Genomic DNA, 21,609 nt, shown 5'->3' on the forward strand with positions numbered 1-21,609 from the left:
CTTAGGAGGAGGAAAAGAAGCTGTTAGACAATGGGAGGGAACTACATATCAGTTCATATGTACCAAATACCAAAGGTAATTGTACCATAATACCAAAGGTTAAAAATAATAATAATAATAGTACAAAGTGTTGTTGCTATTGTCTCATATCCTTCAGTCTCTTTAGGATGGAAATTTTGTTGGGATTAGGGATCATCCTTGAAGCTGAACCTAAGAGGAGATCTAACACTCGCTTCTTCTTTATGTTAAATAAAGAAGCATTTAAATCATCACAGTTTGTGCTGAACATGAAACCCAGAACCAGAAGGTCAGACATCAAAGGCTCCACTTCCAGGGCTGCACTGTGGATGGTAAGAGGCTCGGCTCTGTACAGTCCCACTGCCTTCCCTCCAGAGTGCCTCTCTACCCCAGGCTAAGTGGACAGAAGACACAGCAAGTACTCGGTTCCAGATGGTATCTCAAGCAGCATCTTACAATGATGAGAATTACAATCAGAGAATCTTACAATTATTCTATAGGTGGGAAGATTTACCTCCTGTTACCCCCATTTTGAGAGCATACTGAGAATTACTGAGACTACAAAGGTGACAAAATTACAAAGAATATTACTTTTGAGAGAGAAGTCCCAATTACATCATAGATCTGAGAGAATAGCCCTGATATGTAAAGGTTTTTAACCTCTGAGGGCAGGTCCTGGTGATGGTAACTAATATGAATCTATGTCAGGCAGGCTGATATCTGCTAAGGATCTAACAAAACGTAGGATCAACAATGCTGAGACTATCTGTACAAGATAGCTTGGCTACCTGATTTGGGCAAGATCCAGAACATGAACTGGAGAAAGCCTGCCTTTCAGAACTATGTTGCAAGGTGGGTCTCAACAATCAAAACTGAAAATTAAGTTATAGGTATGATGGGGTAATGATGTGGTTTGACAGCCCCTGTCTCCCCAGTCCTCAGGTTCTGAATGTCACTTCTATTGCTAGACACCCACCTAGCCCCTATCTAGTTAAAAAAAAATAGGCTTGAGGAGGAAAGACAGCTGTACTTCATATTTAACTACGATGAAGATTTCCTCATCTGAAGTCAGTTTAACTCCCTCTTCAAGCTTACACCTTCAGTCAAATGGAGAGGTATAACAGCTCTACATCTCTAGTCAACTGGGGCACTACATCCACGGACTAGAACTGATGTCCATAGTTATTGCTATACTTCTAATTACTGTTCAAAAAGCTCCTGTTGGCCCAGTAACCTGAACAGTGTTTGGTTGGCTGAATTACTCCCATCAGAGCCTGCTGGTAGTCCATTTATGGAAGGGATCCGGCAAGTCCTCCAACATTCACACCCTCTCCTCGAAGGCTCTTCAAGAGAGGTCCTCACCCAAGAAGCAAAAGCAAGGCTCCCCCAGGGAAGTTTGGATGTCCATCTAGTGCAACCAAGGTCTCCAAAGAACTCCCTTTCCAATGCCCTTTGTGGCCTGTCAGTAACAGACTTATCCCTGACTTGGCTGTATAGTCACCTCTACAGAGTTTTTTGGTTTTCCTCTGCAAACCTGACGGGGACATGACATTTTTCAGTTTAGAATTTGTATCTCTTAGGGGCGCCTGGGTGGCTCAGTCGGTTAAGCCTCTGGCTTCGGCTCAGGTCAGATCTCACATTCGTGGGTTCGAGCCCCGCGTCAGGCTCTGTGCTGACCGCTAGCTCAGAGCCTGGAGCCTGCTTCCGGTTCTGTGTCTCCCTCTCTTTCTGACCCTCCCCCTCTCATACTCTCTCTCTGTATCAAAAATAAATAAAACATTAAAAAAAATTAGAATTTGTATCTCTTAAATGACAAAGACGTAATTTTTTTTACATAGGCTACAGAAAAGGTAGCTATTGGTAGGAATGACCTGCTCCATTTTCTGACCTGGAAAAGTTCAGCCAACCTCAGGCAACCAGGTGTCCCTGTTTGCTAGGGTTCAATATCACTGATTAGTGTGTTCACTTCTCAGTATAGCACAGGGCAGGTCAGAATTCCTGAGATGAAGCAATTCTCCCATCTCAGTCCTTCAAGAAATCAGGTCCCCTGTTGCATAGCTGAGACTGACCTACTGCAGGATGGGGCGACAACACAAGACATAACTATGCAAAGAGAGTATACAATTTCCTGGATTGAGAGATTCTAAAGGGGGAAAAGAGGCCTCATCCTACCCCTTGTCCCCTTTTCCCTTCTAGAGAATATAGCAGAAATAGCAACAGTGCTGTTGCATAATGCTGATAAAGTGATAATTAAATCAATTAACAATTGTTAGAGGGAAGTGTGACACTGCACCAGTTGATATGTAAATACTAACAGCTGATGGTTGATTAAATGATCAATTAGATCCCAAATTTCTCAGCATCTTTTCTCCACACCTCTACTACTCAACCCTGTGTTCCTACTGGGAACAAAGAAGGGATCCTAGTTTAAGAGAAAGGACCAAGATCTTCCCCAAAACCTAGAGTGAAAGCCTTACACAGTACAGACAACAACAAATAAACAGAAGGGCCAGAATTCAAGCCTCCACTAAGATGAAGAATATGCTGGGGCTCCAGAGTGGAGAAGTACCACAGTTTGTTTCTCAACAGAGGGCTGACCATGGTCTAAAGGGAAGGGAAAGTTCATTCCCCTTCAGGTCACTGCTTTGCACGCTAGAGTCCAGGTGGCAGACAGAGAAAAGGAGAGAGGACAGTCTCCTCTTCCCCCAACATCCTTATAGTCACTACTGGGATACTCTGCTGGGACGGCTCTGGTTTGCTTTTGTTGTTCTTTTTTCTTTTTGGTTGTCTCATTTAGGGGAAAAGAAATAAAGCAAAAACCATGAATACTCCTTTCTGAAAAGTTACACAACACAGACTACAAGAGTTCTTGGAGTATTTGGGGGTGGTTAGGTCTTTCTGATAGTCTCTTTATTTCTCTCAAGGCAGTATGAATAGTACAACTAACTGACAGGGATATTGTTAACTGAGGAAATAGGACTCTCTGTATTCGATAGGGGTGTTTCGCAGAATGACATACCATATTTTCCTGCATCAGAATCAACTAGTGCTTATTAAAAAACAAAAACAGAACAAATAGAAATTCCAGGTACTATTCAAGTCACTAAATTACAATCTGGGGACACAGGACTGAGTTTCTAGGATGCTTCATTGGTGACTCTCATCTACACTAATGTTTGGGCGCTATGGTTAGTTCTAAAGGGCTCATAAACCATCAACCTGGACAACTGGTAGCATATAGCACCAGTGAGACTTACTTTTAGAGGGAACATTTTCCTTGTGCACTTCTCAAAGATGAGTGTTAACAAAAGAGTAACTCTCCAAGGGGTACCTGTGTGGCTCAGCTGTGTTGAGCATCCAACTCTTGGTTTTGGCTTAGGTCATGATCTCATAGTTCATGGGACTGAGCCCAGCACTGGGCTCTGTGCAGACAGTGTGGAGCTTGTTTGGGATTTTCTCTCACCTTTCTCTCTCTGTCCCTCCCCCACTCGCACTCAGTATCTGTCTCTCAAAATAAATAAATAAACTTAAAAGTCTCCAAGAGATATATAATCTCTATCTATGTCAAACTGAAACACATTTATAGTTAAGAACTACTTTGGAATCATTCTTGAATGGCAGCAAAGACACTTACACTTACCGAAATGTGGTGTGCATACATTGGCCTAGACAGGAAAAATGCTGCATCATGGGGTGTGTGAAATTCGTTACAGAGCACATCAATTGAAGGCACTCGCTTTATATAATCTTCTGTGCTTAGATTAGATGCTAAAAACCCACCAAACTGTACCAGGGTATCATGACACTAAATTTAAAAAATAAGACAAAAAACACAAATGTGCTACCACTTTACAAAACCAACATAAATATTTTCCAAAATGATTACAATATGTCATTTTAACAATATTTTTATTAACAATAAAAAATTCAAATTTTATAACTTAACTTTAAAGACAATCTATAAACATTATCATGTAATCATATTACCACAAAAGATACCAAAGCCCTGAAAAGTTTCTCAATCTAAGGCTTTAATGTTCAACCAGATCTCAAGTTCCAAGCTATTATTTCATCATTTTTAGTAGAATATATTTACCCTCTATCACATACAACAGTTTTACATATACAGAATTTCCTTGCCCTTAAAAGAGGAAAACTTCATTTATAAAATATATGTGATTTTTTTCCCCTTGGAATACAGTTGGTGATAAACACATTTTGTAGTATAATCACAGGTTTTGGTGCCTAATATTTATAGAACCATTTTATAAACATCACATCTACTTTGTTCAAACTGAAATTCCAGATTCCCAGAGATCATGAAAGATATGAGAGCAAATAACTTGAAGTTAACTATTTAAATTGAAAATCTTAGACACATGATTATATTTCCTAGAGCCTTCTCTTAAATACCTTAATTTGCACAGAAATAGCCCCTATTTCAAGAATGTCTGTTTTACATTAGAGCCGTTTCACACTCCTATGATGTGCAAATGACATTTTAAAAATTGTATCACATTCTGGAGCGTCTGGATTGCTCAGTTGGTTAAGCATATGACTCCTGATTTTGGCTCAGGCCATGATTTCACAGTTCCTGAAATTGATCTCTGCGTTGGGCTCTGTGCTGACAGTGCAGAGCCTGCTTAGGGTTCTCTCTCCCTCTTTCTTTGCCTCTCCCCTTCTCGTCTTCTCTCTCAAAATAAATAAACATTTAAAAATAAAAAATAAATAATGAAAATTATATCACATTCCATATTTTCCACTATCAGGATGGAAAAGAAATCCACATAAACACAAAGTCACTTTAACTTGCCTGATCATAGAGTTTTCCCACAAGTTTCAAGTGTTTCTCTCCACCTTCCTGGAAGATCACCCCATTCCTCTGCTGAGCCATAAGCAAACAGAGGGGAAGAGCAAGATCATGGTCCAATAGTGCATCTTTTAATCTCTGGGACGATTTTTTAGTGTTTCTGATCTGGCCAAAATAACCACCCTGCACAAGAGAAGACATATATTTACCAGCACAATAGTACATAACCCATGCTATCCAATTTGGAAAAAAAAAAACAAAAACAAAAACAAAACACAGAAGAGGTTCAGTTACAATCCTGAAGATAAAAAAAAAAAAAACTTACTCTACATTCCTTCCCTCTCTTCAAAAATTTATTTAAGTTACATAACTGCCTATTACAGTCACTGGTTTAAAGATAACTAATTGTCTTTAAACTTCTGCATATTTTCCATTTTCTATCTAGCATGTCCCTTATAAAGAATTATTCTTTATTCAGTGTGGAGCAGATTCAACAACAGAGTAACTATATTCAGATTAACACCAGTTAGGATATTAAGGACCACAGAACACTTGGTATTTAGTCCCCTTACAGATGTATTACTGTCTTTCATACTTTGTTTCAGCTGTTTGAAAGGGTTAAAATAACTAATATATCTCAATTTTTAAAATGGAGATGAAGGCAGTCATGAGAGGAGGGTTATGCATGGCTTTGACATTAGGCTTCATGTACTTACGTGTTGTCTGGATCCTTTAGTATGAGCATGCATATATTTTGAATTTAAAAAGTCCATAAAAAAATTAGCAACTCTCACCTCAGCTTTTAGTTGCTCTCCACCAGTCATGGCCTCCAGTTGCTCCATTGTCATTTCCTCTGTTATTTCTATTCCTGCCATTTTTTGTACCACTTCTTTCAATATAAGCAGGTCAAAACTATTTAGAAAAAATAAGAAACAGTCTAGAGTTGAAACTTCAAACATAAAACAATATATTATACTTAACATGCTGAGTATCCCTAAATTATTTGTATGTAAATATTGAGGGAAAGGGGGCTAAAGTAGTTTTTAAGGAAAAACTGCATTCCTGGAACCATACTGAACAATATTTGAGGCATGTAATATGTTTATGTTTACTTTAACGTTTTCCTCAGGAATAATCCCAAACTTACAGACAGTATGTAAAGATAAAAAATAGTACAAAGCACTGCCGTATACTCTCTACCCTGACCTCACCTATTAACATTTTTACTTCTATTCCTTTTAGCATTTGTGTTTTCTCTCCCTTCCTCTACACACACACACACACACACACACACACACACACACACACACACACACACTGTTTGAACCATCTGAGAATAACTTATTAAGTAACATCACTTTTAAAGGCACCTTTTACCCCTAAAAGTCCTAAGAATATATTTCCAGGAATGTAACTATTCTCTTACATAACCAAAGCGTAGTTATCAATTTTATTAAATCTAACACTGATATAATAATTTATAGTTCATATTTGTTTTATCAGTTGACCCAATAGCCCTTCACAGCATTTTTAAATGTTTTTTTTTAATTCAAGCATAATTAACATACAGTTTATATCAGTTCTACTCATACAATATAATGATTCAACAATGCTATACATTACTCAGTGCTCATCACGGTAAGTGTACTCTTAATCCCCTTCACTTCTTCACAGCATTTTTTTATCCTCCAGTACAAGGTGGCCAATATATATATTTGATGGTATAGAGCCATCTCTCTAAATAATCACACACACTTGGAAGAAATGGAGGGAGTGAGGGAGAGGAGAAAGAAAAAAAAAGGAAGGGAACGAAGTTCCAAGTTGTAGTGTATGAGCCTAAGATGACAGCCTTAAAAACATTTGTTATTGTGCCAATAGTTACTCATTTTAATTCTCAAGGTTTAGGACTATCAATGGAAATAACAATGTATGTATGACTTTCAAGATCTTCTTTAATTAGTTCCGTACTGAAGATTAAGTGGAAACCTTCTTTCCTACAAAATACAGACATTTTCCCAAACGTAAAGCTAGACATGCTCAAGACACAAGTTAAAAATAGATAAAAGGCACAGTTTTTGAAGAGTCTTATTGAGTGCTTACTCTCCCAACTTGTCTTGCCTTCTTTGAATAGGCTTTGAAAACAAGAGAGCCCTCCATGCAAAATAGTATGCAACAAGTACCGATGAAGTATTTTAATTTTTCTTTAAATTATCTTTTAATTAAAAACTATATTCACAGACAGTACAGAAAATTGAGTTATAGACTTAAAAATAACATATTCGCCTGGCCTAGAGACACAGAAGAGTTAAATGTATAGGAATGGTGGACCAATGCGCAGAGTGTGATGTGCTAATAAAATCCTAAATCTAATTATTTTTTTCAGTGTTCCCTAATCCAAAATAAGAATCTGTTAAGAATTACTTAGGATCGCTTCTCGGCCTTTTGGCTAAGATCAAGTGAAGAATCACTTAGGTAATACTTGTGTGGAACAGCAAATAGCTTTTAAAAGTTTTGTTTGCTTTCTACCAGAAAGTTTTCAGGAACAATTTCCAGTCCTTCGATTCTAGTCCATCTACTGCTGAGGAAGTTTAATATACACACTAATTCCAACTCTAAGCAGTGATATGGGTCCAGAATAAAACAATAAAACTCAGTATTGATAAAGAAAAGAGGATACCATCCGAAAGGTATGTAAGTTGTACGTAATCTCTGAAGTTCATATTTTTTAAAGAATTTATGTTTTAAAAATACTATATACACGCTCAAAATAAACATGTTCCTACCATATGCTTAATGTAAAGGTCAATTACTGTCCAGCAGCATACTCAATAATGTAATAAGTCTTATCATGAGAGGATTTACAATATACAATATTAACTAACCACTCATTCAAGAGCCTAAGAGGTAGTCAAGATGAATTGTCTTTTTAATGAATTATATACATAGCCCAATATTACAGTTCTCTCTGTAAAAAAGTGTTTATATATGAAGTTACAATTTCTTTTAATTAAAGAATTCCACATATATAAGTGAGCAACTGTTCTACTTAAGCCTACAACCAACAGTTTTTCAGGATAATAGCAATCTCAATATCCCAATACCACCAGAAGTACTCTAATTACTGAATTTCATTTACATATAATTTGCTATGAATACCTTTTGCCTGCCTTTAGCTGATTAGCCACATATTGAAGAAGACCAGCAAGATCAATTGGATATTTACGAAAAACTGCACCACAGAAACTAGCCAGACCTATATGAAATAAAAAAAACAGGGCTTTTTAAAAACAGTTCATAAAACAAAACAAAACAAAAAAAAAAACACAATATTAAGTGCCATTTCTCGACTAACTCAATCTCTAAAACAAAATGAACTAGGAATACTTGTATTGCTGATGCCATTGAATGGAGTTTTAGAATTAATAACAGCTAATATCTACTGAGCATACATATGTGAAGCACTGTACTAATAAGCATGTTACTTTAATTATCTCATTTAATTTTTGCAATAATCATCTCAGGTTGTTATCAACCTATCAGTGAGGAACAAGTCACAATGTATGAGGTAACACAATGATTCAAACCTAAACGGCCTAATTCCAGAGCCTGTTAGGCCACAACAATTAATCAGGCCACAACAAAATCTTGCAGATCACTCAGTAAATCTGAATGATCAACAAAACACCTGCCTCTCAAATGTTTGAGTCACACACAAAAAAATCTCTCTTTATCTAGAAACATGCTACTAGTTGTGGAGAGGCAAGCAAACAGGTAAAGCATTGCCAGACCAAGAAGCAAACAAAAGACCAATTTTTACCAATAGCCCTGATCACATTATGAGTAGGTAGAAAACCCCAGTCAAGACAAGAAGAGGCGATCCCAGTAAAAATGAAATGATCTGTAGCCTTTTCAACAATTAGTTGCTGAGGACAAAACACAACTCCTGCCCTCAAGGAGCTTACAGTCTAGTGAGGGATACAGAAAAATAAACTGAAATAACTATGATGAATAAAAGGTTCCATGGGAGTACAGAAACGGAGCACCTTAATTCTGACTTTTGGGTAGGAGAATTAACAGGGAAAGCTTTCTGAAGAAAAGTGACCTCTAAGCTGAAATCTAATGAATAAGTAGAAGATATGGTGTGGAGGAAATGAGGAAGCATGGAAGAGTATTTCAAGTAGAGGCAATAACATGGGTAAAAAGACCATGGACAGTACATGTTCAGTATTAATGGAACTAAATACTGGGGGGGGGGGCAAAAGATAAGGCTAATACACTGAGTAAGGACTTGATTCCAAAAGAACTTACTTATTTGACTTAATCCAGATTTCAGACTTTAAAGGGCAATAGGGAGCTACAAGATTCAGCTATCAAACATTACAGGCTGAAAGAAAAGGGAACTTACTGCTAGAAATCAAAAGCACAAGAAATTTTTGTAAAAGGCTAGTGCTTTTTGTTAACAAACAAGCTTTTGTTATTTTAAGATGACTGAAACCTCAGGATGCAAAGGAGAGAAAGGAGAATAGTTCCCTTAAGATTAATTCCACTAAAATAATAGATGGGAATCGTCATCTCCCCAGTAATTCTATCATAGTCAATATTGGACTCTTGAGTTGAAAAATGAATAAGTACTATATGAACTTCCTTACACAGCCAAAGACTTGGACACTGAGAACAAGCCAAGTGGCTAAGTATTCTCAACACCTCTTGACAAATAGGCTCTTAGCACAGGTAATAGAACATATAAATGGCAATTACAACAGATAGAAATTTCATCCTTGGAAAAATAAAAATACTTACTCTGAAGCCAGCTTGAGATAGTTGTGTCGTCATGTTTCATTCTCTCCTTTTCTGGATTAGCTAAAGCTTCAATGATACAATCTTTCATATACATTAAGGAAAAATTTTAAGTCACTACATCTCTCAAAAAGACCCTTAAAACAATAACAAAATACCACATCTTGGAAAACAATTGTTAGCTTCAAGTTATTATAAATCATTGAAAATTACACTCACTGTAATACCAACTTTTCTTCTTTAGCCGCTTTTCCATCTTTCAGTAAGCAAGACAGATTTCACTTATATCACAATATTTAGTAAACAACACAGACACGTATACACAAACTCCTGACTGGCCACCCTTCAGATCAGCCAACTGAATCAACCTCATATGGCTACTAATGGAACTTACAATGAAAAAAATAATGAAAATAAAATGTTCACCACTAAGATCTATGAGATGTGAAATCTATGTGTTAGTTCACTCAAAAGGATACAGGCCAAAACATCATAATTCAGTGAAGTGAGGTATTTCAATGAATCTACTACAGGTGTTATTAAGTTATCATATTTCTGTATTTGTGATAAGATCTGGAAGATAACAACAAAGAATAGATGGCATTAATTCATCAAAGGAGAACTTCAGTGCTCAATTATGGCTGTATTTTTTCTTTTTCAAAAGAAACAATGCTTAAAATTAAAGTAGCTTCCTTCTATTCTGTATTTATATACAACCTACTATTCCATTTCTTTAGAAAATATTATCATAAGCTACATTTTCTAATTAGGAAATAATTCCAGGAATATAACTTCAACTTTGGAATGATAAATACCAAGTGTCTTTTAGAAATCTCTTTCTAAATATGAAAGTGTTATGCTTGAATGAAACGCTGTTCAAATGTTTGTAACAACTAAAATCATGTATAATGCATCTCTTTATTAATATTTCTCTAAATTAACATATGGTAAATAAAACAATGTTAGATGATTTATAATAGTATCATTGTTATATATTACCAAAACATTAGATCAATGAGTTAAATATATTATATGCTGTTTTGGTTTTACATTATACCATGTCTCATTTACTTAAGATTTTTTTTCCCCTAAAACTATCAAGCATTTTTAAAACTTCATCATCCCATTTCCACCAGTCCTGGTTTAAAGACAACAAAAAGAAAAATCCCTTAAAACAATATTAACCTCAAACATACATAATCAAACAAAATGGTTGGATTGCTGTGGCTCAACTTCCCAATTTGTCTTCCAGAAGGCTTCACATTTTCCTTGGTTAGACGCCTACAAGGGGAGAAAAAAGATGGCACGGATCATCTTAATTAAGTCATTTCCCTCATAATATTTATAGCTTTGTTAATACCATAAGAACCAAAAAAACCACAATCCTTTCCCAAGTATCTAAAATGGATCTATGTAAAAAAATAAACAAACAAATAAAGTAAAATGGATCTATGTAAACAACAACCAAATTCTTCATATACTTTACTCTAGGCTTTAGGTTATTTTGATTAAGCATTCTACCAAAGGATATTAAGATTCTTTATTGATGCTTAACATTTATAATACACATTTCCATTTTATAGTAATAGTCTAATAAGCAAAAACTCCTAATGAACTCTATAAGTATATAAAACTCTTCTTGTAGAAAATCAGAATGATTTTAGATTTAGACAGGCTTATTTATCAGTTTAGGGATTAAAATATACAATTTAGTGTAATGCAATGAAATACCTCATACCATCTGTCTCAGTGACCCTAACAGAGTAATAGCTAATGCTACATTCCTTGATATATAAAAAGTTCTCTGGTTTTCATATAAATAACTTTTGAAAGCAAACCAATTTCTGGAAAATCAATTCTACTCCTTTTCTTCCTCTTTAATTCTTCCTCTGCTCACTATTCTTTTACTAACATTCTAGAAAATTAACATCTATTAAATGCTTAGAGCTCAAAATTATTACACATCTTAAGTTTTTCTTACATTACATAATAAATCTATAAACATAAAGGGACACGTGGGTGGCTCAGGGGTTAAGCAGCCAACTCTTGATTTTGGCTCAGTTCATGATTTCAGTCCTGGGATCGAGCCCCACGTTGGGCTGTGTGCTGAGCATAAATCCCACTTCGGATTCTCTCTCCCCTCTCTTTCTCTGCCCTTCTGTTGTTTGCACTCTCTCTCCTTTGTCTCTCTAAAAATAAACTTTAAAAACAAATCTAGAAACTTAAGAAACTGACAACTGAAAATACAGTATGATGAAGCAAAGAGTGACTTCAGCTGTTAGTTCAAAGAATGGAACAATTCTGGAAGTAACACAATTAATTATCTTAAGTTCCTTATGACAAAACTGACCCATCAATAAAAATTACTTCATCATCAACTGCCTCCCCTTCCCATTCTCCGTGGCTCAGTTTCCCTTTTCCCCCACAGAAAAGAGAGACCTATCAAGTTTTAAACTTTGGCTATACTCTGCTCCACCCTCAAACTCACTACCACCTGTCCTTACTTCTGACCCTACTATTTCAAGTGGTCACCCTACTTGCCACAGCAAACCCTTCTTCTCTATACTTTTTATCCCATTCCCTTCTGCCTCCACCCTGAAGAGGGGAAAAAAAGGGGGGGGGGAGTTTCTTCATTCTGTCTCCCCCTCAAGCTACCATGGTGTCTGGAATATGCAACACAGTCGGTGAGCATTTGTGGAATGAATTACTGAATGCCTTACAGCAAATTCATTTTTTAAACAGTAACCAAATTAATGAAATTCTGCAAGTAATAAATTAATATATTCCGTTCCCCACATACAAACTTCAATCAATACCAAAATCATACGGTTGAAGCCTGGTGAAATAGTTACAACTAACAAATACAACAAAAATCCAACTACACTAAAAATTCTACACATATCCTTCTGTAATAAATACTATTAATCAAGTCATTCATAGTAATGTCTCCTATGACAGGCAGAGAGCTAAGTACTAGGAATACAGGATGAATAATAGCTCCTGCTCTCAAGCTTAAGTCTAGCTGGGGAGACAGATTCAACCTATTTTTGATATTTTATATTCCCTAACAAATACAGCAAATTATAGAACAGTACTAATTATATGCTATCAATAGTACAAAAAGGGAGAACAGTATCTTTGAATTCACCTGCATATACATAAAAATATCTGGAAGGATAAATAACAAAGTAAACAGTGGCTCCTTTTTTCCTTTAGGAGGACTGAGTGGATAGGGGTAGGGTGAGAGACCTTCTACTATCTACCTTTTTGTATTTATTGAAATTTAAACCATGTGAACATATAAACTTTTCAAAAGATCAGATAATTAGATAAGGGACAAATAATCCTAGCAATGTATCTAAGTGGTATGACAGCATCACATGCATATGGGACAGCGGTGGCACAAACAACAGCCAATCGTGCTTGGCAATAGGTGCTAACAGAAGGCTCCATAGAGATGGTTAGCACTGGAGCCCACCCTCCAAGAATGAGGTAACCAGTCGGAGAGAGAAAAAAGAGGTAAGGGAAAATCTGTACAAACAAAAGAAACAAAAAAAACATATGCAAAGATAAAGAGGACGACAGCACACTGAGGGAAACTTAACTGGACTCTGTATGGTGGGAGGTAGAACTGGCAGGGAAAGAGATTGGAAATGGGGAGGGACAGATCATGAAAGATGACTCACATCACCATGACATAAAGGTTGTCACATCATAACCTACAGGCAATGATTAGTCACCAAAGGATCTCGAAGAAACAATACGAGGCATCAGAATACTCCAGATAAAAGAAATAAGTTATAGTGGCAGTAGAGAGGGGGAAGAGACAGACTCTAGAGATTTGATAAGATTTAACATACAGTTGACCCTTGAACAACATGGAGATTAAGGGCAATATCTCTCAACACAGTTGAAAATCTGTGTATAACTGTTAACTCCCCCCAAACCTTAACTACTATTAACAGGCTACTGACTGTTGACCAGAAGCTTTACCAGTAACATAAAGAGACAATTAACACATATTCTGTGTATGTATTATACACTGTATTCTTACAATAAGGTAAACTAAAGACAATATTATTTTTTTTTACTTTTTTTAATGTTTTTTATTTATTTCTGAGAGACAGAGACAGCGCGAGCAGGGGAGGATCAGAGAGAGAGGGAGATACAGAACCTGAGGCAGGCCCCAGGCTCTGAGCTAGCTGTCATCACAGAGCCTGACGCAGAGCTCGAACCCATGAATCGTGAGATCATGACCTGAGCCGAAGCCAGACGCTTAACGGACTGAGCCAAGCAGGCACCCCTAAAGACAATGTTATTAAGAAAATCGTAAGGGAAACACATTTACAGTACTCTATTGTATATAATTATCAATACTGTTAAGTTTACATCATCTATTTACAAGATGAACAGTCTATCAGTACCTACATCAATATTACCTCATATGATACAAAACACTGTAGATGTCTGTATTACTAACACTAGACATCAAAAATTAAAAGATAATGTGAAAAAGAAATTCATATTCATTTACAGGTATGATTCATGCATTGATAACGAAACAGCAGCAATATGATTGCTTTATGACAGCCTAGTGTAATTGATACAATTGCTTCACGGTAGCGTACATATACACTAATGAATGGTTATAAAACACATAATCGTTATTACTTATATAATAATTGTACGGTAATACAATTCTTTGAAAGCAAAGTTGTAAAACAGTAAGAAAACAAACACATACTTAATGCTGTTAAATATAATTCACCTTATTTATGCCTACGTAAGGACAGGTTATCCACTTCCATACAAGTCTTGCACACAATGTCCTACATGATGAGAAGGAGGATAGAAAAACGTCTCTTATAGTTCTTCCCACAGGGTTAGATTTTCATACGAAGACACACACAAACACAAACATACAGATGAGTTCCTTAACTGTATAACAGGATGATTATTTACTATTCATTAAATGGAAGTGGATCACCATAAAGTCTTTATTCTTGCTGCCTTTGCACTGAGAAGGCTGAGGATGAGGAGCAAGATAAATGGCTGCCGCTCTTGTGGTCTTATGGATGGCAGAGTGGAAGAGGCAGAGGAAGTGAAGGGGAGGCAGCTGCAGCAGGCACATTCAGTGTAACTTTATGGAAGTACAAGGTAATTTACCTGACTTTTTTGCTTTACCAAGTTAAAAATGTTTCAATGTGATACCCATTCTTCTCCCGCTATTTCCTGTCTAGTCCTTATTGTACAACCAAAAGACTGGTACTTGATGTTTATCTTTTCCCTTCAAGGTTCAGGTGCTAGCAGCTTTATAGATAAGGGCACTCTAGATCATAAATCTGACTGTATTTGCACAAAACAGTAGAGTTAGCCTATCCCTTCTTGCCTTGAATCCTGGTATTTGCGCCTCTTCCTTACTAATAAATGTTTTTTGTGGTTTTATTTTCCAGAATAGAGTAACTTTTGTCTGTATTAAAAACATGTACAGGGGGTGCCTGGGCAGCTCAGTTGGTTAAACCGCATCCAACTTCGGCTCAGGTCATGATCTCGCAGTTTGTGAGTTCAAGCCCTGCATTGGGCTCTGTTATGACATCTCAGAGTCTGGAGCCTGCGTTGCATTCTGTGTCTCCCTCTCTCTGCCCCTCCCTTGCTCATGCTCTGTCTCTCTGTCTCTCTCTCTCTCTCTCTCTCTCTCTCACACACACACACACACACACACACACACACAAATAAACATTAAAAAATTAAAAATAGGGGCGTCTGGGTGGCTTAGTCGGTTAAGCGTCCAACTTTGGCTCAGGTCATGATCTCATGGTCCATGAGTTCGAGCCCACGTCAGGCTCTGTGCAGACAGCTCAGAGCTTGCAGTCTGCTTTGGATTCTGTGTCTCCCTCTCTCCCTGCTCCTCCCCTGCTTGTGCTCTCTCTCTCTCTCTCAAAAATAAAATAAAAACATTAAAAAAAATTTTTTTTCAGGCAGATAGCCCTTCTCCATGATTTCTTTTTAAGTTTATCTTTATTTTCTGAGAGAGAGAGAGAGAGAGAGAGAGAGAGAGAGAGAGAGAGAGATCAAATGGGGAAGGGGCAGAGGGAGAGCCCACACTGTCAGCACAGAGCCCCATGCAGGGCTCAAACTCACAAACCATGAGATCATGACCTGAGCCAAAGTCAAGAGTTGAACGCTTAATTGACTGAGCCACCGAAGTGTCCCTCAGTGACTTTTTTAATGCTGTCTGGAAACTCATCTACTTTCTGCCTCTTGGTCAGCAGAAACTGCTTCTCCTGTTATCTTGACATTTTTTGAAGCCAAACATCTCTAAAAATTATCAAACCATCCTTTGCTGGCATTAAATTCTCTAGCTTCAGATCCTTCACTTTCCTTTTAAGATGTCACAAAATGACTTGGCATTTTCTCAAATATTAGGGTCAATAGATATTTCTTCCTTACAGCAATCCTGCACCCATAAAAACAGCTGCATTTTCAATACAAGATCAAAAAAGTACTTTACAAAAAGTGCAAGGTTTTCACATCTGCTCATAGAGCTGCAGCAAGGGCGTCATGAATCTTCCTTTTAAAAAGAAAATAAACAATGATCCTTAGGGATGCCTGGGTGGCTCAGTCATTAAGCATTCAACTTCAGCTCAGTCACAATCTCACAGTTCGTGGGTTCGAGCCCCACATCAGGCTCTGTACTGATGGCTCAGAGTCTGGAGCCGGCTTCAGATTCTGTATCTCCCCCTCTTCTGCCCCTCCCCTGCTCACACGCTCACTCGCTCTCTTGCTCGCGTGCTCTCTCTCTCTCAAAAATGAATAAACATTAAAAAAATTCTTTTAAAACGAAAGTCCTTAGGCTGGATTCATTTATCTTGAAATGGCGGTTACCTGCAGCCACAGACCTCAATCTATGGTACACATTAAGCAATTCAATTTTTTCTTGTAATGTCATGACTTTCCTCCACTTGGGAGCACTTCTGGCAGCACTAGAGGCGCTTCAGATGGGTCCCAGGTGTTATGCAAGGCTTACGATATCGCAGTAAACACGAAAAATACATAAGAACTATGAGACATCACTTTTTACAGCAATACGCAATTAGAGAGAGAAACTGCTCAGAGATTATTAGCACCACACAGTGTCTTAAGCAGGTATTCACATCGCTTGAGCTCACTGCATGGCAACAGGAGGGGCTACAAAATTATTACACTGGTATACTGGCTACTACAGTTAGTTTTATGCAGTTATGATTTAATAGTAAATATTTACATTTCTTTACATTTATTTCTCTTGACTAAAAATGGCATCATGATCCTTTTGTAGTTCATAAGCGTGATGATTGGGTGTTCACGCCATTGTGTGACATGTGCCACCCTTAAACCTTGTTATTACGCCAGCACATTACCTGTCTGACGTGGGGGGAAAAAATGGCATCATGTATGGTCTGTTAGGTATACATATAAGTTTTGATAAATTTTAACATTTTATAATAGATTTGTGTATATTTTATGGTAGCAAATGATAAAAGACTATTATCTACATATATTTTGTGCATTCAAGACATACCTAACTTCTTAATTTCTTCAATATTTCTAGGTTATATGATTTGTAAGTTTTTTCAAATTCAAATTGTTCCAAATATCCAAAATACCTCTAATATATTTACTGAAATAAAATCCACATATAAGTGAGCCCACATAGTTCAAACCCATGTTGTTCAACAATCAAAAGTATTATTAAATAATCCATATAAAGCACTTAGTTCAGGGCCCTGCACACAAATATTAATGGCTCCATAAACATTAGCTTAGTTGCTGTTTAAGCTAGTTGGGGAAATCTTAAGACTGTACTCTTTTGGAAGGACCAATTCTAATATCTACTTCCATGCCTTCCCCAGGGTGAAATAATTCATTGCATACTGTTGAATATAGTTAAACTAGAGAGTGAATTATTTTAATTAGAATAACCATACCACTGCACAAACATAAAAGAAATGAAAATCAATAGCCTTGCTGAAAAGGCTTGAAATATAGCAGTGTATTTAGTATTGCAAACCAACACTAATCTGAAGTATACAATGTGCATAACTAAATTTCAGTTTACCAAGAAGTAAAATAACATCACTCTTACGTTTTTAATGACATGAAAATAAAGCATACACATAAGAAATATAAACATTTTTCAAAAGTTGACTCAAGGAGATAGTTCTGCATAATTCTATTAGATCTTCCAAAAAAGAAAAATCTTTATTATGATAATTTTTGGCAGAGGAAATTTCAAGAACTTTGACCACCTTGTACACACCATTAAATGTCTTAGGCAAATTGAGCAAAGGAAACCAACTTAGCAATAAACTATTTAATAATAAATAAAATAAACATCCTATTATATAATGCATTAAAGAGGATTATTGGATTTTACAGCTATGCAAACATGACAACTATAACAACTTAGTAGTCAAAATGAGCTTTAAAAAACACAAAAATTGATAGTCACATTCTATCTGCAGTATATAATAAACTATGCCATTAGCAAACACTCATGGGCTTCCTCAGAAGTGAGACTCAAAGACATAAATTGGCTAAAAGAAAGAAAATTAGATCCAGATATACTTTAGATTATTATGAAGAAAAATAAATCAAAACTTACTTCATGATATATTTGGCTCTGTCTATTGTTTGGGCTTTAACTTTTACTAAAAGTGGGTGACTGTTATACGTTTCATTCTTCCACTGGCCATAGAGGCGATATCTTAAAAAAACGATGAGATGAAGAATTAGGAAAAGTTAAACACTTAGATGTTAATGCACTAGAATAGTAGTTAAAAATACAAAAAATTATGTATTTACCTATGCTGATATGGAAATGTTTTAAACATTCCCCATAGTTCCTCAGACATACAAGCATTGCAGTCCATCAAAGAAAGAGATGGAAGTAGTACCTGGTCAGTAATGCTAAGTAAACAGCTAAGGATAACTTCCTAAGAAGAAGGGAGGAAAAATTATTTCAGTAAAAGGTCCATATTAATACCCCCTCCCAAAAAAACATGTTTATGCCAGCCTTGGAAAAATTGCCATTCCTTCATCTTATAAGACACATCTAACTCCCCCACACTATCACTGTCCTTTTCACAATTGATATTTGTGTTTCTCCATCTAAGAAAGCAATGAGGTAAGGTAAGAAAAGGGGCACCAAGAAAATGAGGGACTCCTTATCCCTCTTCCTTTCTCAACATGGTAACCTCCCAAAACAGAAACTGTCAATCTTAAATGATAACTGAATATTCCAAAAGCTATACTCAGCATGTAGAGTACAAAACATTCACATAAGTGATTCAAGTCTGATCACAGTAAAATTTACAATATGCTATACATAGACAAATACCAGACACATTGCATTTTTCTTGTCTCTTACCGTTTTCTCTTTATCTTCTTGTTTGCTTCCATCAGACTGAAACTAAAATTAAAAAAAACTATAAATAAAATGCAAAAAGGTTAAGATTATGATGTCACAATTTAGCATCTAATTTGAAAAACTTAACTTGTACATGGTTGTGAATTATCTCCTTACTTTTTAAACAAATGTAGATTTTAAATATAGCCAGCATTACCAATTAACATTTTAAAATTTCACCTATATTTCTAACTTTCAAATCATTTTGCAACATTAATGAATTTTAAATGTCAATTTTATAAGTCAATTCTTTTCTCAACCTTATCACAAACCAAAGCATCCTAAAACCAATTTAAGTATTTATTATAAGATTGTATCCAGCACAATTTTGTTATAATTCATTTGTACTTTTCCATCCAGAAGTTCTGGTTTTCTGCTACAGAATTAGTAAAATCTAAGGCTAAAACATTAACAAAAAAAATTAAGCCCAAAGAAATTTAAAGTATGTTTTAATTCACCATTACTTAAACTCTCAATGAGAAATAAGCCCAAAATATTAGTAACACTGCTGACAAAGACAGAAACAAAAAAACACTACTTAAGTTGGACTGAATGAAAAAACCTGGGTCATTCTGTATCAATGATATGGAGATGGACTGAAGTACCATGTTTGATGCTAATGCTGTCCATTGATTCCAAATGAAATACTGGGTGACATTTGTGTGTATATAGGTAGATGGAGAGTTGGAGGACCATGCAAAGGCTGAAAGGACAACTGAAGCACTGATAATCAAGGACAATCTAGATTTCTGGGAAGGATTTAACTCAATACCAAGTGAGGGAAGAGGAAAAGCTAACATGCAGCTAACAAGTTTATTATTTTCTTGGCAGAAATGGGTATTTTGTGCATCTACATTTTCCTGCTTGAGTAATTTAATAGATATCACCACAGAGAAGCCTAACTTTTGTGCAACATTTTCACTTAAGACTAATTCCAGGAGACTGCCATGTCACCTTGATGGAAAAACATACATAATCCATCCTTTTTTTAATCAACAGATTAAAAAGATATGGTTCCCTTTCACAGAAACAAATGTTAAGTCAACATATATCCTGGTCAGCAAATAAGGATCAGGTTATGAAGGAATGGCCTGACAGAAAACAAAGTAGGAGCTGCTTTTATTTTGCTGGGGGGAAAGGGGGAGATAATTCTGGTCGCATATTAGATGTATAGTGGGAGGCAGAAATAGGGGTATGTCACAGACCTAGGAAGAACCAGGTGGGGATAAAAGCTACTCCTTTTCTAGTATACTATGATTCTAATAAAGCTACATGTATTTCCTTCATAGAAATAAAAAGTTTTCTTATTTACTAAACTGTCCTAATTCCCTTACTAAATCTTTAAGTTTATAATGTCAATATGTCAATTCTGTAGATTACATAACCAGGAAAGTTTGAAAAAGACAAAAAGATATGGAAAGCAACAGTGTAACTATCTAGAAGAGCAGTAAGAAACATTTCTATCAACAGCTAACTACAACAAAGATGAACAAAAAAAAATCAAAAGGCACATGCAAGTAAAAGTAATTTTCTTTTGCTTGGTAAGAATAATAAAGACACATTCAACTCCCTTGATGCTTTTGCTTCTAGTTTCATTTGCCCTTTAATTCACAGTAAATAAAATCTCTCCATTCCCACCCTAAAGTTTTACTGAATGGTCAGCCCAGGAAGAAATGGGAGGGTGGGTGGATAAAAGACATCCACTTCATTCATTCATTCATTCATTCATTCATTATGTGCTAGACACTGGGAATCAAAGATGAACAGAGTTCCTATCTTTGAAGAACTGACAAAGAGAAAAGACATTTCCTATCTTGGACAATCTCTTGAAGATCAAAAGTACACCTGCCAATGTGCTACTAGTAGCTGAATTTTTTAAGTCCAAAAAAAATCAAGTACTCATAATTATGTCCAAACTCTCAGCTATAAATGACCCCAAGCAGGTTCCATTCTTGCCCTATTAAGAGAGAACATATGACAGGACTGCATAACAAAACTGGGCACAAAAAGAATGTAGGTCCACCAAGAGCAGGCTTCTGGAGAGTCGAGAAATAAAGCTTAGGAAAACATGGTAGATTTAACTAGATAAATTACGTTATTACTGACGTCCTATTTTTAGTACCTCTAACCTGTGAATATTTGAAATGCTACTTTAGACTATACTTTATATCAGAATGGATTTCAACACGAAGGTACATCTAAGTAAATTATGGCACTACTGGGGTGCCTGGGTGGCTCAGTCAGTTAAGCATCTGACTTCGGCTCAAGTCATGATCTTGCAGTTTGTGACTTCAAGTCCCACATTGGGCTCTATGCTGACAGCTTGGAGCCTGGAGCCTTCTTCAGACTCTGTCTCTCTCTCTTTGCCCCTCCCCTGCTTGCACTCTGTCTCTCTCTCCCTCAAAGTAACCAAACATTTTTTTAAAAATATCTAAGGGGCACCTAGGTGGCTCAGTCAGTTAAGCGACTGACTTCGGCTCAGGTTATGATCTCGCAGTTCGTGGGTTTGAGCCCCATGTCAGTCTCTGTGCTGACA

At 36.4% G+C, this 21,609-nt stretch overlaps 1 protein-coding gene and 1 non-coding gene across 6 annotated transcripts in view; one reads left to right on the top strand and one right to left on the bottom strand.

Moving 5' to 3' along the window:
- The window catches only part of THOC2 (THO complex 2), a 113,532-nt gene that overhangs the window by 25,068 nt on the left and 66,855 nt on the right, over window positions 1-21,609 (bottom strand). For all 5 annotated transcript variants that reach the window (XM_029931058.1, XM_029931054.1, XM_029931053.1 and 2 more), the window contains 10 exons: window positions 19,035-19,076; window positions 18,470-18,600; window positions 18,270-18,371; window positions 10,822-10,906; window positions 10,105-10,198; window positions 9,629-9,709; window positions 7,985-8,081; window positions 5,623-5,740; window positions 4,832-5,011; window positions 3,659-3,823 (listed from right to left, as the gene is read on the bottom strand). In XM_029931058.1, coding sequence (XP_029786918.1) covers window positions 3,659-3,823; window positions 4,832-5,011; window positions 5,623-5,740; window positions 7,985-8,081; window positions 9,629-9,709; window positions 10,105-10,198; window positions 10,822-10,906; window positions 18,270-18,371; window positions 18,470-18,600; window positions 19,035-19,076 — 1,095 coding nt within the window. The remainder of the gene's footprint in view (window positions 1-3,658; window positions 3,824-4,831; window positions 5,012-5,622; window positions 5,741-7,984; window positions 8,082-9,628; window positions 9,710-10,104; window positions 10,199-10,821; window positions 10,907-18,269; window positions 18,372-18,469; window positions 18,601-19,034; window positions 19,077-21,609) is intronic.
- Window positions 16,932-17,035, top strand: LOC115284521. The gene has a single exon (XR_003905267.1). It is a non-coding gene; the product is annotated as a small nucleolar RNA U13 (small nucleolar RNA).

The sequence above is a fragment of the Suricata suricatta genome, chromosome X (genome assembly GCF_006229205.1).
Source record: "Suricata suricatta isolate VVHF042 chromosome X, meerkat_22Aug2017_6uvM2_HiC, whole genome shotgun sequence".
Classification (NCBI taxonomy): Eukaryota; Metazoa; Chordata; class Mammalia; order Carnivora; family Herpestidae; genus Suricata; species Suricata suricatta.